The 23023-nt window shown below is 44.2% G+C and overlaps 1 protein-coding gene across 1 annotated transcript in view; it reads left to right on the top strand.

Moving 5' to 3' along the window:
- The first annotated feature begins 503 nt into the window (after positions 1–503).
- DIPK1B (divergent protein kinase domain 1B) overlaps positions 504–23023 on the top strand; it is a 139020-nt gene continuing 116500 nt past the window's right edge. Inside the window, exon 1 of the mRNA XM_040324104.1 lies at positions 504–2102. Coding sequence (XP_040180038.1) covers positions 2040–2102 — 63 coding nt within the window. The 5' untranslated portion in view covers positions 504–2039. The remainder of the gene's footprint in view (positions 2103–23023) is intronic.

The raw sequence follows: 23023 nt of genomic DNA, 5'->3' as shown, positions 1-23023 counted from the left end.
AAAAAAAAAACTTATGTGACATTTACCGCCTTTTTTGGTATTTTTATTTTTTGTATCTTGATGTGTTAAAAAAAAAAAAACTGTTAAATAATAACATGCAAAAGGTGAGCTAATGCTAAATAAAATGTAGTAATATTTCTAATACTATAATGGGACTCTAATGCAAAATAATCAGAAATATTATATTATTTGTAAGAAGATCTCTATTAGAATTATATCATATTGTATTGTATTCTTTATAGAAGTGGCAGGATAATATGACTTCACCCCTTCCTCTGGCCTCTCAGCCCCTATAGAAATCACCATATGCATTTAGGCAATCGCCCCCTGGCACGGTGACTGATGCTGTGTGATAGGAAAGAGGATATGTAGCATCTGAAGGTGCACAGTGAGCTCCTCCTGGCTAGAAAGAGGTTCTGCAGCATCTGAGGCTGGAGATGCACAGCCTGCACCTGCTCCTCCTCCTGTGATTGGTTTATTGTCGGCAGACACAAATCCTTCCCTTTAAGAAGCAGAGCAGTGTGTGTCTAGGAGGATGGAGCTGGTGCAGCAGTGTGCAGAGCATCCAGCTGGATACCGGGGAGAAGACACCCACCACCGGGGATAGAGAGCGGCACTGGACCGGTTGTAATAGAGATTATCTCCATCATCATCATCATTGTTATCAAACAGGGGAGGAGAGTGGAGGAGGAGGGGGCTGCAATCATCATGGAGCTGCTGAGCTGAGGACCATCACTGGCTGCATACATAGGAGCTGGGGGGATGAGAGCAGTGTGAGTGTGTGTTAGGTGGGCTGATGGTGGGTGTACATGATGTGCTAAGTGATCAGAGGGGGTGTAGAGGGAATACGTATTAGGAGGAGGGGGTATTTAGGGTGTCGTAGGTGAGCTTGTTGAATAAAAGGGGAATTTTGACTATCTGTGGACTTCCAGCGTGTCCTAGGTGAGGAGCAAGGGGCAATTCAAGGGGTCCTGGGTGAGAAGCTGTTATATGGGGTGTTCTCGGTGAGGAGAGGGGCATATAAGGTTTCCTGGGTAATGAGGAATTATAAAATGTCCTACATGAGAGGAAGGTGGGTACTGGGGGTACAAGCAGGGGTGCACAGGGTATAGGAACGTTACCCTGGGTGAGCAAAGCTTGACAGGGCTTAGTTAGGGTTAACAGAAGAAGGTGTAAAGGGTCAGCAGGGGGCTTACAGGGGAGGGGGTCAATATGCCCAAGGCTGGGACATCACTGAAAAAGGCTGATGGGTAGAGTTATGAATCAGAGAACACAGGGTGTCCTGTGTGTGCAGAAGGAAATCGAATGACTTGGTAGAAAACGGGCATTCCTGTGACTTGGGAAAGATAAGAGTGAAAAAGAAAATAATTAGGGTGCCCTAAATGATCCAGAAACAGGCAGACGGAGTTTTTTCGAGGGTCGCATTAGTACAGAGAAATCATTTTGGAATAGCCCCCTCTTATTCATTACAGCACCAAGAAGGGGAATTTGAGCCGCAGAAGGAGCAGACCTTGACAGCCATTCCACAGTGACCACCGGCTACCCCAAACTGGAAATCTCTCCTGGGGAGGCTTTGAAAAGAACTACAATCCTTTCGCAAACAGTAAGAGAACTAAACCCAGCAAATGCCTGAGAGGGGGACACGGAGCCCCCTGACTAGCCAGAGATAAACATTGCCTCTGTGTATTGAATAGACAGCCTCATCGGTGGGCACTGCGAAAAGGAGTGTTGCTGGGGTGCCCTGCTAAGGATACAAAGAAGAGGGGTTCACCTCCTGCAGCCCCCCGGTGTAAGCCTGCCAACAGGGTCCAAAGCCTGAGAATGGCCAAAGGAGGATTCTTCCACGTGGAACAGATAAGGCAAGAAAAGTAAACCCTGGGCTTCCTCAAGACTTGGGCACCACAAATTTCAAAGATTTTTTATTTATTTTTTAGCAAACTATGGATGATTACCCTTGAGTGTTCCCCCATAGAGGCCACCTAAAAGGGCATCTATGCCCTAACATCTCACCATTGGAAAAGTGCCCATGATTTACGAGGATGAGGAAGCTACGAAGGTTTGTGCACTTGGTGCTATTCTGCCCCCTCTCCAAGGGTCTCCAGGTAAGAACACTATGACATTTTCTGCCTTAACATATTGCTTCCAACTCTTCCTTTTCTTACAAAACATCCAAAATCTCCATCGTTTGCTCCGTGCCTCTCTATTACAGGTGCCAGATTTATAAATCGTAGCTCTCCCATGATGTCCTAAAAGTCCTTTGTGTTCCATTGCCCCATGACAGACCTTTTACTAGTAGAAGGCAGTAGAGCGGGTTGCCTGGGAAGGAAAGGACCGGTGGCACGACCACCTATGAACTTTGAGAGATTAACTATTGTTATTTGCCCTTTGCCAGGTTTCTGGCCAATATAACATGGCGTAAGATGGTTGCATCTTGACTTAATGGTCGGGGGCTTGAGCTAATATTATTATACATGGAAAGGGGAATATTTTGTACCTTTGCATCTACTCTACAAATACTGCCGGTCACACTTCTGCTTTAAAAATCGCTTTATTTGAACAGATTTTGTGTTTGGCTTGTAATCAAACATTATAGATCACAGGGATGCTGATGGTGGAGGAGGATTAGTAGCTGCGGTCACATCCTATATATATCTACACGTGTTATCTGATGAACCTTAGTAAGAGACCAGCCTTCCCGCTAAACCTGATTTGTAGACAGCCAGAGCACTTCTGGCGCCAATTCTGTTCATTCTGCTGGATCACAGCTTACCGGCTGGTGTTCACCTACATAGAGGTGACTGACTGGCACGTAAGGAGTTACAAAACAAAGGCCAGGGTGTAGGTACAGCCCACACCATCTTCATTAATTATGAAATATCAAAGATGCAGGAATGATGGCCAACCATTAAGGCACCATGTCCCCTTGTGGGCAGTTGAGGACCTCCTTTACCTAAAAGCATTGCCCCTCCATGCCCAGGCAGTGCTGATGGTGCAGCACATTCATTTGTCCCAAGTCCTGCATTAAAGGGAAATATCAGGATGTACTATGCTGCCTTCAAGGAATACAGAACTTCCTAATTTGATGTTAAAGTGAACCTAGTTCCATACATATTTTTCATGGTAGTGTGTGTATACAAAGTAATGTGTATCCAGGTCTTTGTTACCTCTCACAGATATTACAGTAGTCCCATGACAATGCTTTCATCTGCTTTTCTCTCTATAAGGACACAGCCATCTTTGCTCAGACATCATTCAGGGTCAGATACTGGGCCAGATTCTCAAAGAATCGGCGTTGGCGTAGTGTAAGCCATTTACACCACGCCACCGCAACTTACTGGAGCAAGTGCCGTATTCTCCAAGCACTTGCTCCATAATTTGCGGCGGCGTAGTGTAAATGGCCCGGCGTATGGCCGCGTAATTCAAGGGGGGCGGCTTGTATTCAAATTAAGCGCGCCCCCGCGCCGATCGAACTGCGCATGCGCCGGGCGGAAAAAGAGCCCAGTGCGCATGCTCCAGCTCACGACGGAAAACGTCAATGACGCCGACGTGAGCGTCATTGACGTAAAGTCGTATTCGCGGACGACTTAGTAAAATGACGGAAAAAGACGACGCTGACCCGACGCCATACTTAACATGGCATACGGCGGACTGGCGTAAGGTTACCCCTCATATAGCAGGGGTAACCTTACGCTTACGGAAACGATGTAAGCGACGACTACAAAACAAAGGCCGTTCGGGAATCGGCGTATCAGGCTCATTTGCATAGTCAAATGAGAACTGAACGTAAACGCCACCTAGCGGCCAGCGTCGAATTACATCTAAGATCCGACGGTGTAAGTGACTTACACCTGTCGGATCTACGCCGTATCTATGCGTAAATGATTCTAGGAATCACTCGCATAGATACCCGGGGCCAAAAACAGAGATACGACGGTGTTTCCTGAGATACACCGTCGTAACTCTTTTGAGAATCTGGCCCACTGTTACTATTATGTAAATCCTGGTGCCTGTGCAGTTCTTGGCTGTGCACACAGATGTCTGACACGGATTAGCCCCCCTGCTTTATCCGGTCACCCTATGACTTGCTGCAAAGTTACATTGTGCAGTCTGAGTGATCACTGGGGAAGAGGAGACTGATGAAAAGATTAATACTGCCTTTAAAAGACTGATGGCATCGTTCCAGCCTAGGCAAAGTCACTGACTGGAAATCAGGGACTAAAAGTAGAGCATTTCTGAAAAATTGTATGCATACAGTGTACAGTATATATAAATATACAGAGCTCCCAACTGTCCCTGATTTCGAGGGACTGTCCCTGATTTGGAGCAATGTCCCTCTGTCCCTCTTTCCTCATCACGTGTCCCTCATTTTTGTCTGATCTATATAGTTGTATATAAAATGTACTTTTTATCTTTCAAAAACTGTTTCCCAGGGCTAAATCTTTCATCCAAATTCTAAACTGCTGCATTTGTACATTTTAAAAGTCAATATAATGGAATAGTAGTGGTTAAAAAAAAGCACTTGTGGATTTAATTTTTTTTTGGTTAATTCTCCTTTAAGGGGGTGTGGCAGGGGGCGTGTCCTATGCCTACATACCTATTTTTGGGGAAACAGGGTACGTTTGTTAGTAGGTGTCCTTCATTCCTATCTCAAAATGTTGGGAGGTATGAAATATACTGTATACAGTATATGAGAAATGTATTGTACATGAGAAATGTACAGTATATGAGATCGTACACACGATCGGAATTTCCGATGGCCTAAAATCCGATGGAATTTTTTGTTGGAATTTCGTTCAAGCTGTCTTGCATACACACTGTCAGACCAAATTCCGACCTTCCAAAACGCGGTGACGTAAAACACTACGATGAGCCGAGAAAAATGAATTTCAATGCTTCCAAACATACGTCGACTTGATTCTGAGCATGCGTGAGGTTTTTTTCCGGCGGAGTTGCACACAGATGATAGGAATTTCCTATCGGTTTTTTTTTTCCATCGAAAAAAAAAAAAATGTTCTATTTCTAAACACTGATGAAAAAAGTCAGATGGGGCCCACACACAATCGGAATTTCCAATAAGAAAAGTCCATCAGTCTTTTTTCATCGGAAATTCCGATCGTGTGTACGCGGCATAATGAAGTAAATCATCACCTGTAGACTCTTCCAAGGGCTGTCGATCTCCTGGTCCCCTGCTCCCCTCAGTAGTTCCTCCCACTGACCCTACAGCACTACAGGACACAGTACTAAGGTAGGGGAAGGTGAGATGAACCATTTAGTGCAGCAGGGGGACCAGGAATCTGACACTCTCATAAGTCTCAGTTTCAGAAGAGCCTTCAGGCAGCATTATCTTTTACAGGGGTATTTCCAGGCAGCAAGAGAGAAATAAATATTTGCTAACCTTGTTGCATTAGGATCTTTTATTCAGAGCTTGATTTTAGCGACAGAGCAACTTTAAGCACATATAGATGTAAGATGAATATTAGCTAAATTATGTATGAAGGACTGTAAAGCTGTCCACTTAAGTGATCTTCTTAAAGTGGAGGTTCACCCGGAACTAACATTTTTTAACATTAGATTGATGCTCATTTTGTCTAGGGGAATCGGGTAGTTGTTTTAAAATCAAAGCTGTACTTACCGTTGTAGAGAGTGATCTTCTCCGCCGCTTCCGGGTATGGGCTGCAGGACTGGGCGTTCCTATTTTGATTGACAGGCTTCCGACGGTCGCATCCATCGCGTCACGATTTTCCGAAAGTAGCCGAACGTCGGTGCGCAGGCGCCGTATAGAGCCGCACCGACGTTCGGCTTCTTTCGGGCTACTCGTGACGCGATGTATGCGACCGTCGGAAGCCTGTCGGAAGACTGTCAATCAAAATAGGAACGCCCAGTCCCGAAGACCATACCCGGAAGCGGCGGAGAAGATCGCTCTCTACAACGGTAAGTACAGCTTTGATTTTAAAACAGCTAGCCGATTCCCCTAGACAAAATGAGCATCAATCTAAGGGTAAAAGTTTTTTTATGGGTGAACTCCCGCTTTCCAATGAAGGCTGTTCCCATATATGCAGTGCGAATTTGATCCAGATCAAAAAATGGTCCTGTGTGAGTTTAACGCGGTGCGAATTTCAGCTCCATAGACTTGGCACCAGATTGAAATCACAGTGCAGTGTTCACATAACTTCAATTTTTTTTTTCTTTTTTTGCCTAGGTTTTATAGAAAATAAAATCGCAGATGTGACCACTCCCCTCACACTATGTTCACAAAGAAATCGCACATGGCAAGCAGAATTCGCAATGCGAATTTGCACCGCGTACCTCTTTAAATTTTCACCGAATTCGCAGGGCAAAAATGTGAACCGGTGTAATAAAAAAAAATCTTGACTCATGCAGATCTGGACCCAAAAATAGCGTCTGCACAGCGGTGAAGTCGCGCATGCGCGGTAAAGCCCAGCGGACAGCTGTTTGCTAACGTAGCAGCACCGGAAGTGACACGGTCGAGGTTCTGCATGAGTCAAGTTTTTTTTTTATTACACCGACACTTAGAGCTATTACTTGTAAACAAGAGGTTCGAGAAGAATGTGCAGGCAATATAGAAATGGTTAATACTTGGAATACTTCCCTATATACAGGGAAATAATATTGTGCTTTCGATGAGAGTACGCAATAATAATTATTATTGTGATAACTAAGTAAAGGTCATTTTTACTACAATGTTGCCCTTTGTTACAGGTTTGCTGTACCATATTTCATTTATTCTATTTCATATACAGGTTTGCATTTACCTCCCTGGTCAACATAATAAATAGTCGGTTGTTTTAACCACTTCCCTACCAGGCCAATTCTGGCACTTCTCTCCTTCATGTAAAAATCATAATTTTTTGCTAGAAAATTACTCAGAACCCCCAAACATTATATATATATATTAGCAGACACCCTAGGGAATAAAGTGGCGGTCATTGCAACTTTTTATCTCACAAGGTATGTGCGCAATCATTTTGTGGTAAAAAACACGGTTTCATGAATTAAAAAAATAACAAAATCGTAAAGTTAGCCCAATGTTTTTGTATATTGTGAAAGATGATGTTACGCCGAGTAAATAGATACCTAACTTGTCACGCTTTAAAATTGCGCACACTCATGGAATGGCGCCAAACTTCGGTACTTAAAAATCTCCATAGGCAACGCTTTAATTTTTTTTACAGGTTACAAGTTTGGAGTTGGAGAGAAGGTCTAGTGCTAGAATTGTTGCACACGCTCTAACGCACGTGGTGATACTTCACATGTGTGGTTTGAACACCGTTTATATATGTGGGCGGGACTTACGTGTGCGTTTGCATCTGAGCACGAGCTACCAGGGACAGGGGCATTTCCATTTTTTTTTTTTAGTACATTTTTTTATTTTACTTCTTTTTTTTTTTTTTTTACACTTTATTTTACTTCTTTTTTTGATCACTTTTATTCCTATTACAAGGAATGTAAACATCCCTTGTAATAGGAATTGTTAGTGACAGGTCCACTTTATGGAAATATGCAGGGTCAATAAGACCACACATCTCTCCTCCAGGCTGGAAAGCATGAGATTGTGAAAAAAAATCACAGAGCTCATGCTGACAGCCGTTTACTTCCGGGTACGCCGTGTCATAACGTCGCGCCCAGGCCTCCGACCAGAAATCTCTATGGTTCTCATCCGGCTGATTCGTTTTCCAGGCCCCCGATGGCACGAGAGAGCCCAGAGAAGCACCGGATGGCGGCGGGAGGGTGGGGACGTCCCCTCCTGCCGCCTATAAGAACTAACAAGCGGCAGAACTGGCACTTTGATCATTCTTACGGTGCGCAGAATCGCCTGCAGAGGAGTAGGATATCTGAATGATGCCTGTAGCTGCAGAAATCATTCAGATATACCCCCTAAAGTCCAGGACGTCATATGACGTCCTACGGTAGGGAAGTGGTTAAATAAGAAGAGGAATAAAAAATCACAGTCCCTGGGCTGGATTCAGAAACGAGATACGACGGCGTATCTCCGGATACGCCGTCGTATCTCTGAGTTGCGGCGTCGTATCTATGCGCCTGATTCATAGAATCAGTTACGCATAGATTTCCCTAAGATCCGACTGGCGTAAGTGTCTTACACCGTCGTATCTTAGGCTGCATATTTACGCTGGCCGCTAGGTGGCGCTTCCGTATAGTTACGCGAGGAATATGCTAATTAGGTATTTACGCCGATTCAGAAACGTACGTCCGGCCGGCGCATTTTTTTACGTCATTTACGTTAGGCTTTTTTGGGCGTAAAGTTACCCCTGCTATATGAGGCGTAGCTAAAGTTAAGTATGGACGTCGTTCCCGCGCTGAATTTTGAAATTTTTACGTCGTTTGCGTAAGTCGTTCTTGAATAGGGCTGTACGCAAGTTACGTTCACGTCTAAAGCAATGACGACTTGCGGCGTAATTTTGAGCATGCGCACTGGGATTTTTTCGCGAACATGCATGCGCCGTTCACAAAAAACTTAAAATACGCGGGGTCATGTTAAATTTAAGTAAAACACGCCCACAACATCCCCATTTGAATTAGGCGGGCTTACGCCGGCCCACATACGTTACGCCGCCGTAACTTAGGGCGCAAGTTCTTTCTGAATACCGAACTTGCGGCCAAATTTACGGTGGCGTAACGTATCTGAGATACGTTACGCCAGAAGAAAGATCCGCTGATCTTTCTGAATCCAGCCCACTATGTAGAACGATTACAGAAGAAGCAGAGCCTGCATATGTAAATAAAGTGTAAATATGGCAGCCTCCACGTGTCCAAACTATGCACAGGAGCAATGGATTTTACAATAATGTAATCCCATTAACATGAATATCTATAGAAAAGCAGCTGTTTGTCCTTCATTTGCTCGGTGTATGAAGGTCAGGTTAAGATTGTGACCGCTCCATTCACAGAGTGTGTGGTACTCTTTACGTGGTCCCAGAATGGATTGGCAGATGGCACAATTAGTGCCCGATTGTCATAGGACTTCAGTTTAATGACCCCTCTCTGCCATCAGAGTCCACTAACAGCTCTCTGTGAACGCGCTGTTGGCGCATTTCCCCTATAATTTGATTGTTTAGACATTGTTTGGTAACTCCTTGTGTGCCAGCTGTCTGTGGCACGTGGTGCTTCATACTGGCATAGAACAATATCATAGTATACAGTACTCTGCTTCTGTCTAGGCGGAATGTCTTTTTAATAAATAATGGGTTGTCTTGATTTTATTTATAATGGAGCTTTAAGCAGTTGCCTTCCGTTGAGCAGCCCATTGATTGGTCTGTCATGTAATGCTGCTTTCTTGAAATCTCAAAAGATGAGTTCATCTGTCAAGCCTGCAACAGAATGGCCATTGTCCCCATTTCATATCCTTCCAACCATGGCAACAGTACTCACTTTGTAGACAGGACTTCCGAGAAATCTCATCTCTCGCTCCGGTAACTGCTTTTCTGCCCAGACTGATGCCAAATAATAATGCTTCTTCCATACCCTCAGGATTTCATCATAAAGTTCTCAGAGAGTTCTGCAGTTCTAAGGTATACAGTATTTCTTTTACATTACTGAAGAGTTTTTGATTATACACTATATTACCAAAAGTATTGGGACACCTGTCTTTACACGCACATGAACTTTAATGGCATCCCAGTCTTAGTCCGTAGGGTACAATATTGAGTTGCCCACCCTTTGCAGCTATGACAGCTTCAATTCTTCTGGAAAAGCTGTCCACAAGGTTTAGGAGTGTCTATGGGAATGTTTGATCGTTCTTCTAGAAGCGCATTTGTGAGGTCAGGCACTGATGTGGAGGAGAAGGCCTGGCTCGCAGTCTCCACTCTAATTCATTCCGAAGGTGTTCTTTCGGGTTCAGGTCAGGACTCTGTGCAGGCCAGGTTCTCCATTCCAAACTCGCTCATCCATGTCTTTATGGACCTTGCTTTGTGCACTGGTCCTAATCATTTGGTGAAGGGGGTAATATGGTGTGGGGTTTGTTTTTCAGGGGTTGGCCTTGGCCCCTAATGCCGCGTACACACGGTCGTTTTTTTGTGATGAAAAAACCGACATTTTTAAAAACGTCATTTAAAATGACCGTGTGTGGGGAAAACGTCGTTTTATGTCTTCTGAAAAACGACAAAAAAAAAATCGAACATGCTTCAATTTTTTATGTCGTTTTTCAAAACGATGTTTTTTGTGTCATTTAAAATGATAGTGTGTGGGTAAAACGACGTTTAAAACAACGTTTAAAACAACGTTTTTAAACCCGCGCCTGCTCAGAAGCAAGTTATCACTGGAGTTTAAATGGAACAGAGTGCCGTCGTACGTGCTGAACGTAACCGCGCTTTGCTAGAGCATTTTGAAAAAACGATGGTGTGTAGGCAACGTCGTTTTTTAAAATGAAGTTTGAAAAACGTCGTTTTGTTTCATGATAAAAAACGTTGTTTTATTTCATCACAAAAAACGACCGTGTGTACGCGGCATTAGTTCCAGTGAAGGGAACTCTTAAGACATTTTGGACAATTTCATGCTCCCAACTTTGTGGGAACAGTTTGGGGATGGTCCTTTCTGTTTCAACATGACTGTGCACCAGTGCATAAACAAAATCCATAAAGACATGGATGAGCAAGTTTGGGGTGGAGGAACTTGACTGACCTGCACAGATTCCTGACCTCAACCCAGTAGGACACCTTTGGGATGAATTTGAGTGGAGACTGCGAGACAAGCCTTCTCATCCACATCAGTGCCTGACCTCACAAATGCGCTTCTGGAAGAATGCTCAGACATTCCCATAGACACACACCTAAACCTTGTGGACAGCCTTCGCAGAAGAGTTGAAGCTGTTATAGCAAATAGAAAAACGAAAACTGGATAGCCGCACTCCAAAATAACTTAAAAAAGTCTTTATTTTTCAACTGTACAAACACAGTCACTGCAACCAACAGAAAACAGGATGGCCGACGCGTTTCGCACTTACAGTTAGTGCTCAGCCATGACTAAGCACTAACTGTAAATGCGAAACGCGTCGGCCATCCTGTTTTCTGTTGGTTGCAGTGACTGTGTTTGTACAGTTAAGTTATTTTGGAGTGCGGCTATCTAGTTTTCGTTTTTCTATTTGCTATCATCAGCATTGCCAGCACCTTGGTAGTTCAACAGCCCTTGATTGCTTACGGGGCTCACCTGGAGCGGTGAGAAATCTGTCTGTTTGAAGCTGGTATAGCTGCAAAGAGTGGGCCAACTCAATATTGAACCCTACAGACTAAGACTGGGATGCCTTTAAAGTTCATGTGCGTGAAAAGGCAGGCGTCCCAATACTTTTGATAATATAGTGTATGTGAACTCTACCACTCAGCATTCAGGTGCATGGAACTGGTTTATCTCAGTATCTACAGAACAGAAGCAGGCAAAGATCTGCGGTAGGGATATATAACTCCTGCAGTGTACCTTAAAGTTTTGGATAAGATTGTATTCATTTCAAAGCTGTCAGCTGTCATCACATGAGTATGCCAGGGTACCTTTCTATACAGTGCCAATGTCACTAGATCCTATGCTGCATATATAGTGCAGATGTCTGTATTTTGTCCCAGTGACAGGCTCTCCATGGCTCTCTACCTGTCCCATGGCATTGCCAGCAAGCGCAGACTTACGCCGCATCAGGTTTCTTATCGCCTTGTCATCTCTGGTAACAGGATATACCAGCAGCCGGGTCAGACCACAATGTCATTCAGCGCCTTTTTGGTACTGTGGACAAAGGGTCACTGCCCCGATCCCGAGTCATGTTTCAGGCCTTTTGTTCATTTGCATGTGATGGTGGCTTCAATGGTCTCTGATGGGTCTGCAGTTTGAGAATGGAGACACTCACTTTACAGTCCAGCAATCTGCCGTCCCTTGCTCCAAGAAGGAAACCAAACTGCGATTTGCTGGATGAAGACAACTGTATTGTAACTCCGGCTTCATGGAGGAAAGGAAAAGCTTCTAAAATGAGCAAATCCATCCATAGTTCTTTCTGCGCTAAGACTGCACAAGAATGGCAGGAGCATTCTGTGTCATTATTTTATTGATATTCTTCACATGCGTTTTGGCCAGTGGCGGCTGGTGCTCAAAATTTTTTGGGTGGCGCAAACAAACAAAAAAAACACATAAATTACAGCCTCACTGTGCCCATCATATGCAGCCATTGTGCCCCATAAAATGCAGCCATTGTGCCCCATAAAATGCAGCCACTGCAGCCACTGTGCCCATCAAATGCAGCCACGCGCCCATCAAATGCAGCCACTGTGCCCATAAAATGCAGCCACTATGCCAATAAAATGCAGCTACTGTGCCAATAAAATGCAGCTACTGTGCCCATAAAATGCAGCCACTGTGCCAAAAAAATGCAGCTACTGTGGCCATCATATGCAGCCTCTGTGGCCATCATATGCAGCCTCTGTGTCCATCATATGCAGCCTCTGTGTCCGTAATATGCAGCCTCTCTGCTCATCATATGAACCCCGCTGCCTGCAGGCCCGCCCGCTGCCTGACCAGCACTTACCCCATCCGGTGGTGGGTCAGGCAGTGGCGGCGAGCTGTGGGACATGCAACAGGTCAGACGACGGCTCCTGCATCCTCCATGGTTCCCGTGCGTCTCTTCTTCCGTTTCTGCTAGGCTTCCAATAGGGATGCCTGTGCCTCCAGCCAATCAGGTGACGGGTATTAGACCCACGTATCCTGATTTGCGGAGAGGCGGTTCAGTGTTAGAAAAGCAAATATTAATTTGCTTTTCTAACACACTTGGGTGAGCTCCAAACGCAATGCTCTGCGCCCCACGTCCACCTTTGTTTAAGCCTATGGCTCTATGTAGGTCCTGAAAAAAAAAAACATCTGCTGTATTTCAGGTGCCCGACGTCTGAAAATCAGTCGCACGCCTGAATAGGGGGTGGCTACAGCGGATCATTGGATAGATTCATGCAATGCATATAATCTATCTATTTTACATGGGGTGGCATGGCAGAGGGGGGTGGCATGGCAGTGGGGGGTGGCGCCCATGCGCTCTTAATGGACACACCGCCACTGGTTTCGGCATTATGCAGTTTGCCGCATTCTTCAATTTTTTAAGAGCCTGTGTTATCTATTTTAAGAAGGTTTAGAACTTTGTTCAGGCTGTAAATGTCCCCGCTGAGATTTTCACTCACTTCCTGTTATGATAATTGGGTGTCACAGGATCAGGAGTGGTACAGAGGAAATCTCTGCAATAAAAGATAAGCCCAGAGTAGAAAGGAGAAAAAAAGAACGCAGGGCCTACATGAAAGGGTTAATCCTTTCATGTAGGTCCTGAGGGAAGGGGCTTCTGGTCGGTGGAAGCATTAATATAAAAATAGTACTTACATGATTGGTGGGGAAGGCTTCAGAAGGTGGTGCTCCAGTATGGGGATCTGTAGGAGGGTATTGGAAGCCAGCAGTCAGAAGGAGAGCTTCTTGGGACAACGGCCCGCCCTTTATTGAGTTCCAGGTTTCTTTGTAATTTCGGATAAATTTGTATTTGTTACGTTCACTGAGGCCTCGTACACACGACCAGACATGTCCGCTGAAACTGGTCCGCGGACCAGTGTCAGCGGACAGATCCGATCGTGTGTACAGGCTAGCGGACAGATTTCCAGCGGACAAATGTTTCTTAGCATGCTTCACACCGGAAACCCTACTGCACATGCAAGAGGCCCGCTCATCTCTCCTACTGGCCCGGTGACCAGGGGAGGGAGCCCCGCGTTGATGTCACAGGCCGCGGCCTGGACTCCCGGAGGTGGGAAAGGATACCTGTCAAAGACACGTATCCTGTCCCTGCTCCCCCGATAGGTGCCCGAATTGTGGCACCAGAGGGGGGGGAGGAATCACTTTTGGATGGAACTCTGCTATTGTCTGAAGGTGTTCTGTGTTCATACTTATGATAATGTGTATTGTAGTTTGTGAGCTAGGAGACGGCAAGTCTGACCTAGAAAGACCAGACCTCTGAGTCATCCAGAGGGTTAATTAATATCATGTTTATAGTATATGTCTGTTGTTGTAATTATATTCCTGTGTGCAGTTTGTATCGTTAGGGTAATCTGATCAAAAGGGGGGAATGTCCTTCTCAAGTGTATAAAAAGCCTCTGTCCCGGCTGAGTCTATCACAAAAAGGTTCTTCACTTGAAAAAGGAAACCAAATGCAGCCACCTCATCTAAAGACTATATTTAAATGTATTGGTTTTGGGGCACTTTAGAGCTTCCCTATGGCTGAATATGGAAAAACCCTTATTAACTATCTATTATGTGACCCCCCATGGCACCTTATCTGGGATTCAAGACTGGTGATCCACAGCTGCAGTCGTGTCCCACCGCCGACCAGTGGGATGCTTCAGCGTAATGTATCACAGCACCAATGTGGTCTTTTCTTTAGCCCCTGTGGGGTCCCCAATGATGGATCCAATAAGATGTGTCATTGTCACCAGCCACACCCAATGAAGGCCCCTATTTTTTATTTACTGTAAATTACTGAAGCAATTGACAAGTGGGGAAAATATTGTTTAGTAAGGGGGGGATTTCCTCTCCGGAGTTCCTGATCTAACCGTGAGTGGACGCAGATGCAATGTCATTCAGGGTGCCCTGATTGGATGCTGCTTTCCCATAGCAAGAATAACATGGCTTGTTTGTTCTCCTTTAACCTGGTCCATCCCCCCTTGTAAGGAGAATTCTGCAGAAGCAGGTCCAGGGAACATCATTTAGTAGCTGCTTGAAGATTGGGAGCATGAAAAGCCTGCTAAAAATGATGCTAGAATGTCATGCAGTCCATTGATTTGAATAATGTAATTGAATAAAAGCAAAATTGGTGTCTCGATTGGCGTAGAGACGTCCCTGAGTCAGCGCGCCGCACAGACAATTAAAGGTTACAAGGATGGTAAATGCCACATTGTTACTTTTCTGCACATCAGAAAAAAGACTTCCTTTCCTCTTCTAGATAAAAAAAAAAAAGTGGATTAAAAAACAGATATAAAAGAGACCCATTTGCATTTTCCAGCACTGGAAATGAAAGATTAATGTTTTTTATACATGTTCTTATCTTTGCTCTTTACTTCCAGGTTTAAAATACAGCATGCTGCACTTTTCCTCCTGCGCCGCGGGCTTCCATCTCTGTACATTCCGGCCAGAGGGTTTCAGGGAAAATGCTACGCCTGCCAGTTCTAGTCCTCTGTGGCTGGTCACATGTTCAAAATAAAAAATAAAAACCCTGCCTCTGGAATACAGAGTAAAAATAAATTAATAGCAATAAACCATTCCTCCCAACTTTGTGAGATGGGAACAAGGGACACCTATTAGCTAAAGTATGTAGGCATATGACACACACCCTGCCACACCCCCCTTAAAGGAGAATTATAAAAATAAAATGATTAGTTATTGTGATTGTAAACCCTCACCTTGTAAAACAACCCATTCAGTTTAAAATAGAAATGAAAAGCAAAACATTAGGGTATAGATATAAAAAAATAAAAAAATTCAAATAGCTTTTTTTTTCCTTTTTCCAAGTGATCACATACCCTTTGTTCTCAGCTGCATGTGAGCTAGGGGATGGAGAAGCAATAGCACACTGAGCTTTCCTGTGAAAGGCTGTGCGGGAGAAGAAGGAATGTCAGGGCAAGTTTGATCATTGGAGGAGAGTAAGCTGAGTTCACAGCACAGCTAGAGAACTAACCACGCAGGGGTTATTATGATTAGTGTGGTCAGTTTCTAAAAGAGCGGAGGGACTGGCAGAAACACCAGAGATTCCACACAAAGGAAGCAATACGATGAGAACAGGATATTTTTTCACACAACTACATGGTACAGCAGGCACATATCAGGAATATGAAATGTCGGGATAACAAACGCTTTAAACCCACAAGTGTTTTTTTTTTTTTTTTTACTCTACTATTCCTTTATACTGGCTTTTAAAATGTATAAATGCAGAACATTAGACATTTTTGAAAGATAAAAAGTGCATTTTCTATACAACTATGCAGATCAGACTAAAATGAGGGACAAATGAGGAGGAAAGAGGGACAGAGGGACTTTATTCCGGAAGAGGGACAGTGCCTTGAAATCAGGAACAGTTGGGATCTATGAATAAACTGTTTAAAATTGTCTTACAAACATATATATGAAATCAAATCTCATGGTGTGGGCAGATTTATGCCAGTCACATACTGTGTCATGTCCCCTCCAGCCTATGTCTTAGAATAACAGGGAGGTGAGAACTCCATCAATCTACATGTAATATCCCACCCAAATTGTTTTCAGCTGGGCATGGAGGAGAAGACATGTGGGCTGCTCAGATGTGATAGGGAGGAAATGCTCAGCATAGAAACCCACTAAAAACTGAGCATGTGTAGAGCTGCCAAAACTGCTCTGCAAAACCCCTAGATGAATTGGAGATAGAGAGCAGCAGGATCAACCATTTTTTTGTGTGCAGATTACAGAAAACAAATCTCATAGTGAGTGAGTATGAACAGCATGTAATACCGCATTTATTGCTATTTTATGTAGGTTGTAGACAGATGGGAGACTGGAAGGAAAATATGAACGTTGTTGAATAGATGAAATGAATAAATATTGGTTTAATGATGTAAAAAAGAATTCTATTCACTCTTTTCTTGGAGTCTATCGAGAAAGAAAGGAAGCCAAAGGCTGCATTCACACCTCGGCGTACAAAATCGCGGCGTTTTGTCCCGCGAACTGCGGCGACAAATAGCAGCGTTTTGTACCGCAATTTGCGGCGACAAAACGCCGCGATTGTGAATGCAGCCTTCACCCCCTCTATGGAGATGGTTCACATCTCCTATGCCGAACGCCGAAAGCCGCCTGAAAAAAGGTCCGGGACTTTTTTTCAGGCGGCAGGCGTACGGCGTTCGGCGTTCGGCGTGGAGATGTGAACCATCTCCATAGAGGTGCATGTTAAATCATCCCTCTGGCGTCTCGGGGCTGCAGCGGCGTCGCACTACAGGCGTATATACGCCTAGGTGTGAACGGGGGCTTACATTTTCAGGTTAAACTGCCGCCTGCAGGAGAATTTGACACTGGCAGGGGTCAAGTCCTGGGGAAAAAAGTGTGGGAACTCCCACCCAAGATCCAATCCCCCACCAAAAATAAATAAATGATACGCTCATATGCATAATTACTAAACGGCATGTTTTTTTCTTTGCGGAGGTCTGCGGCAAGTTATCGTGGGATTTAGAAAGAAGCAAGTTCTTTCTAAATCCCGCAATAACTCGCGGCAGACCTCCGCAATGTCTCCTGGGAACAATGACAAAAGCTCCCAGAAGACATTGCGGCATCGAAGAAGTGATGGAATACCCGTACACTACCTTATGAATCCATATACAGGAAGCGACCAGTAACATAAAGGATTATTAAGGTTCGCCTGCCCCTAAAAGTGACTCGAGCTGGGCATCGTCGCTTAGTGAAGGATTGGCTCAGGCGGCTCAGCTGCTCTAGTCCTGCAAAGGGAACTGCGTTCCTGCTGTGAAAAAAGTACAGGAACTCCGTTCCCACGCGTTCCCGCAGGACTTGAGCCCTGGACACTGGCAAACAACTTTAAAAATTGTGTTATCTTTGGCCTGCCTTAGGCAAGAAGGAAGTCGTGGACTGAAAAACCATCTTGTCCCTATGCAAAAAACAGAAAGAGGGTCCCAGTTCACACACTTGCCTTGCAGATATAGTGGCTACAAGAAACACCACCTTGTAGAAGAGGGTAAAGACTGGAATGTTCTTAATAGGTTCAAATTTCAGTTTCTAAAGTGAAGAGAGAAGCAAATTCAGATGTAAAGAAGTCACAGGAGAACAGAAGGAGGGAAGCTACACAGGAGACTTGCCTGTACAGGGTCTTAATCAAAGAGTGACATGCCAGTGGTCTCTGAAACAGAATAGAAAAAATTTGGAAAAAGTGAGCAAAAAAAATTGATTAGTCTTTAATAAAGTAGAGCTTAAGAAAATATGTCCATCTTCCTAGGACTGTGGCATTCTGGTAATAGGAGGGGTTTTCTTGAGCTGGGCTAAATCTTGGTAATAGTAATTATCTTATTGCTTGTAGCACCCTCCTAGCTAGACTGCTAGGTAAACTGATTGCTTATTTTGGTCTGATCAGGATTTCCTGAGATGAGTGTTTGATTGCTTCCCCCTGTCCCTTGAATAAGCTTCCAGAGCATAGGGAGGGAGATTCAAAGGATAAGTTGTATATTTTTCAGGCCCCAGCCAATCCCTGAGAAGATGTGTCCAGAATGTGGCTGAGGAGGTGATCAAAGTGCAGTTGGCTTGGGTAGATTGTTCTTTTCTCTCCAAGAGGGTGCCATGCCTTAGAGCAGTGGTTCTCAACCTGGGGGTCGGGACCCCCTCGGGGGTCAAATGATGATTTGCCAGGGGTCACCAAATCCTGGACTGTTCCTGAAGCCAGCACTGTTCTCCCAAGAAGGGAGATGATAAGAGGGAGAGGAACAAAGAAAAAGGGAGAGAAAGGGAAAAAAAGAGAGAGCAAGAAAGACAGAGGGAGGGATGGGGGAAAAAACAAGGAATTAGGATATAGAGAGATGAAAGGAAAGAAAGTTGAACACAGAAAGAGAGGTACATCCTAAAATGTACTATAAGGAGTTTTAATACTGTACGAGTGGAAAGCACTCAGGGAGCGCTAAATGTCCGCGGGTTAGGGGCGCAAATTACTTGTCTTGGGTGCTTTTAACCCCCGCTATGAATTTTTTTTTACTGTTAGGGGACCCCACAACTTGGGAAATTTTATCAAGGGGTCACGGCACTAGAAGGTTGAGAACCACTGCCTTAGAGGGTTGTTGCCCCTTAGAGACAGTTGAAGTGAGTTAAAGATTACAGTTTGGGCCTCAATGGCTGCTGGGCTGAGGGCCTAGGGAAGATTGTCATTTGCTGGAGGTTACTTCACTTAAGTAACTGGGTGTGGAGAATTTGCTTGTTAACTCCATTACTAAGGATTTACCTGCAGATGCTGGGTGGCTCCTGGGACACTGTGAGTAAAGACCTTGTTGAGGAGGACTATTACTTGCGTAAGTGCCACAAGGGAAGCAAGTGCTAGAGATTGCCATATGGACTCTTGCTGTAGGGTCCTAGATTTACTGGCCATTCCCTGCTACCTACAGAATAGCTGATACTGTACTTAAAATCTTAGCTGTGGCAGGGCTGGCAGCCTAAAGCAATCTATTTGAGGAGCTGGCTATGGGACTTCACCCTACAGGATCTGGTCTGGAGAAGAATTGTCCCCCTCACTGGAAGGGGTCGGTGGAAGCTGAAAGGTGTGCATCTGATCTAGATGACCCTGAGAGTGTGGAGGCTTGTGGATAAGCAGAACAAACGTGCAGAATAAGAATGAGACCAGCAATGAAAGTATCTGTATTACTGCCAGCACAGGTTATAGTTAATGATCTGATTGTAAGTTCTTTAGTCCGGCTACAAATATCACTTCTTTTTCCAAAGACAGCTACTATATTGCTCTGTGCTTTTCAGCAATGGCTTTATATAATCATGTGATTTGACATGGAAAACTGAAACGCTGAGGTGAATGCACTTTATAGGGGTGCCATAACGGTGGACAATTGTTATGGAAGAACATTGGTCCCTGTTTCAGCTACCATGTCTCTGGTTATGACACCCACACAACATAACTAGATCAGTGAATTATCCCGCGGCGAAGGATTGGCCTCAGAGAAGCGCCATTTACCTAAAAGAGCTTGTGGCATTGAATACAAATTGAATATTAACATGATCTGACACAACACATGTGGACGCAGCCGTGCCATTGAGCCGCCGAAGTGGAAAAAAGTTCCCCGGCCTTACTACAATACTTAATTACCGTGACAAAGACATCACTCTACGGACAGACAGGCCAGTGCCATTACCCGGCATCGCTGCCTATGAATTTGAAAGAAAAAAAGACCTTTGATGCTTTGAAAATGTTTTTTGAAAGGGCTTATCCAGCCAACAAATAAAATAACAAATAAAATAACAGGGAACGGATAATGCTGTCTGGCAGAACTATAGCTGTAAAGCTGCACATTAGGTTTTGAGCAGGTTTTTCACAGGGCTTGCAGACAGGAATGCTTTTATTGTTATCACATAATTCTTTGCTGCTGTGAACTTAGAAATTGCTGTACCATTAGGGTCTCCCATCAAAGGACATGCATGCGTGTCATTTTATGTCATTATGTATGTGATACAGCTACAGTTCTGTTCCAATTATTCATTTCTCAATGTGTTACAGCAAGCTTTTTTTTTTAACACCACAACGAAAGCACAACCGACCAGCGTGAAGACATGCATATAATTCAAAGGGATGCATTTTTTTTAGCTTTTCTTGTGTTGAAGGTGTCGATAATGGCCAACAATACATTCATATTCAATTAATATTATATACAGTCAGGTCCATAAATATTGGGACATCGATCCAATTCTAATTTTTTTGGCTCTATACACCACCACAATGGATTTAAAATTAAACGAATAAGATGTGCTTTAGCTGCAGACTTTCAGCTTTAATTTGAGGGTATTTACATCCAAATCAGGTGAACGGTGTAGGAATTACAACAGTTTGTATATGTGCCTCTCACTTTTTAAGGGACCAAAAGTAATGGGACAGATTACCAATCATAAATCAAACTTTCACTTTTCAATACTTGGTTGCAAATCCTTTGCAGTCAATTACAGCCTGAAGTCTGGAATGCATAGACATCACCAGACGCTGGGTTTTATCCCTGGTGATGCTCTGCCAGGCCTCTACTGCAACTGTCTTCAGTTCCTGCTTGTTCTTGGGGCATTTTCCCTTCAGTTTTGTCTTCAGCAAGTGAAATGCATGCAAAACAAACCCATCAGAGAGATAGCAAAAACATTAGGTGTGGCCAAATCAACTGTTTGGAACATCTTTAAAAAGAAAGAACACACCGTTGAGCTCAGCAACACCAAAAGACCACAGAAAACAACTGTGGTGGATGAGGGAAATATGGTGATTCACGAACGTGCGTGCGCCCGATGCAGGCTTACGCGATGTGCGCGTAAGTTGTACGTCCGGCGTAAAGTTAAGCCCCATAAAGGAGGTGTAACCCAGCAGTAGACATGCAAAGGTCTGCACCAGGGAACACAAGCCGGCGTATTTTACGGAGTTTACGTTGGACGTGTGTGAGGCTGGGCGTAGGTTACGTTCACGCCGTAGGCATTGATCCGGCGTAGTTTAGGCAGTTGTTTCGACATGGTTGTGAGCATGCGCAGAGGGATGCGTCCACGTCCCGGCGCATGCGCACTTCATGATACGTATCTGTCATCATTTGCATGGGGTCACGCCTCATTTGCATGGCTCACGCCCACTTCCACCTACGCCGACTTACGCCTTCGAAACCCAGCGCAGTTTTGGCAGCACTGGCTTTGTGAATTCCATGCTTGCCTCTCTGCGCTGCGTCGGCGTAGCGTATATTATTTGCGCTACGGCGGCGTAATGTGCGCCCGCTCTCTGTGAATCTGGGCCATAATGTTTTTTTTTTTTTTAAACTGTCCTTTTTCGGTTTCTGTTTATGCCAATTGTATCCTGAATTTTCAGTTTTGGCACCAAAATTTCCGTTCGGTGCACCTCTAATAATTGTTAGTTTTTAAATCAGGCTTCTTGCAAGTAGGCAGCCCTACCTAAAGCTATGCGTGGCTGCTGGCTCCCACAGCTAATTGCGCCCACTTGCATGTAACAGAATGCAGTGATCACATGCGACGCAAACTGCCTGCCGCCCATCTAATCGCAGGCAGAGTGCAGTCGTAGGTGTGCATGCATCCTAAATGTAGATGACAAATGCTATTATTAAAAATACAACAAACCTTCTTCTTTAAATTACTCTTTTCTCATACTGAATTTAACACAATCTTTTAACCAGATTATTCTCAATGCTTCTTCTACCAAGATGAAGGTGGCAATATCAAATAATGATCCACTACAGGGAGAACCTACAGTTCTCAGCACAAAATATGAAACAGCAAATATGTCAGAATGTGAACGGCACTTAAAACAAATTACTTCCCTGCCAATTTTACCCAAATTTTTTACTCTCTGAAGGCAAACACTTGGTTCCTGTTTAAAATGAGCAGAAGTTGGAAAATGCCCTTAAAACTTTTTTTTTGTTAAATGAGTCTGTTGTTGTCCCCATGTGACACAGTGGCTCCAGAGTCCCGGCTATTTGATGAAAACAGGTGTTTGATGGAAAACATTTTGTTGCGGTCTTTTCTATACACGACATCACTGCAAAGCAGCCGGGCACAACGCCAAGGCAAGGTGAACAGTGGCAGATGGGCTGACTATATATTCTGCTCGTGTTTTAGTAATCTCATTATTAATAGCTTCCTCCCGCAGTCCCCATGGGGGTCATTCCCCGCCTGGTAATGGGCCTTCTTCTCTCTACCTTAGATGCCTCCGACAGGGATGATTATGAAGAAAGAGATGCTCCGATTTCATCCATTAAATAATGTGTACAGTATTGACAATGGAGCCATAAGATTGACAGATGCTGATTCAGCATTGTAACAGGCGGCTTTTCATTGTGGCGATGTGCGCATAATTTCAAATGAATACATTACATTACAAGCAGATTGTAGCCTTCCAGCTGTCAGTGAACGATACCCCCATAAACAGGTATTTCCAGGAAAACAGATTTTTTTTTTACAGTAACAAATAAGCCCCTCCTCCTTTTCCACAACACCTGGCCAGGATACTCTACTTTCAATTTTCACCTAAAGGGTATTTAACCAAAAATGTAATACATTGCAGCTTATCAATCATTAGATGCGATGGCTGCATTAGTTGTACATTTTTAAGCTTTTCTCCTGCAATCTGGCCAATAACACACCTTTTGTATTAGTGCACCCCCACTCTAGGGGAACACATTTATACAGCAGCATTGTCAGTCTGTGGGGAGGAACTTTTAGATGTACTAGGAGGTTTAAATACAAAATGAAGCCAAACTTCTGTTTACATTTGTGATCGCCGTGATTG

This window comes from Rana temporaria, chromosome 9 (genome assembly GCF_905171775.1).
Source record: "Rana temporaria chromosome 9, aRanTem1.1, whole genome shotgun sequence".
NCBI classification, from domain to species: domain Eukaryota; kingdom Metazoa; phylum Chordata; class Amphibia; order Anura; family Ranidae; genus Rana; species Rana temporaria.
The sequence above is the reverse complement of the archived record's forward strand: the minus strand, read 5'-3'. Positions and strand labels throughout refer to the sequence as shown.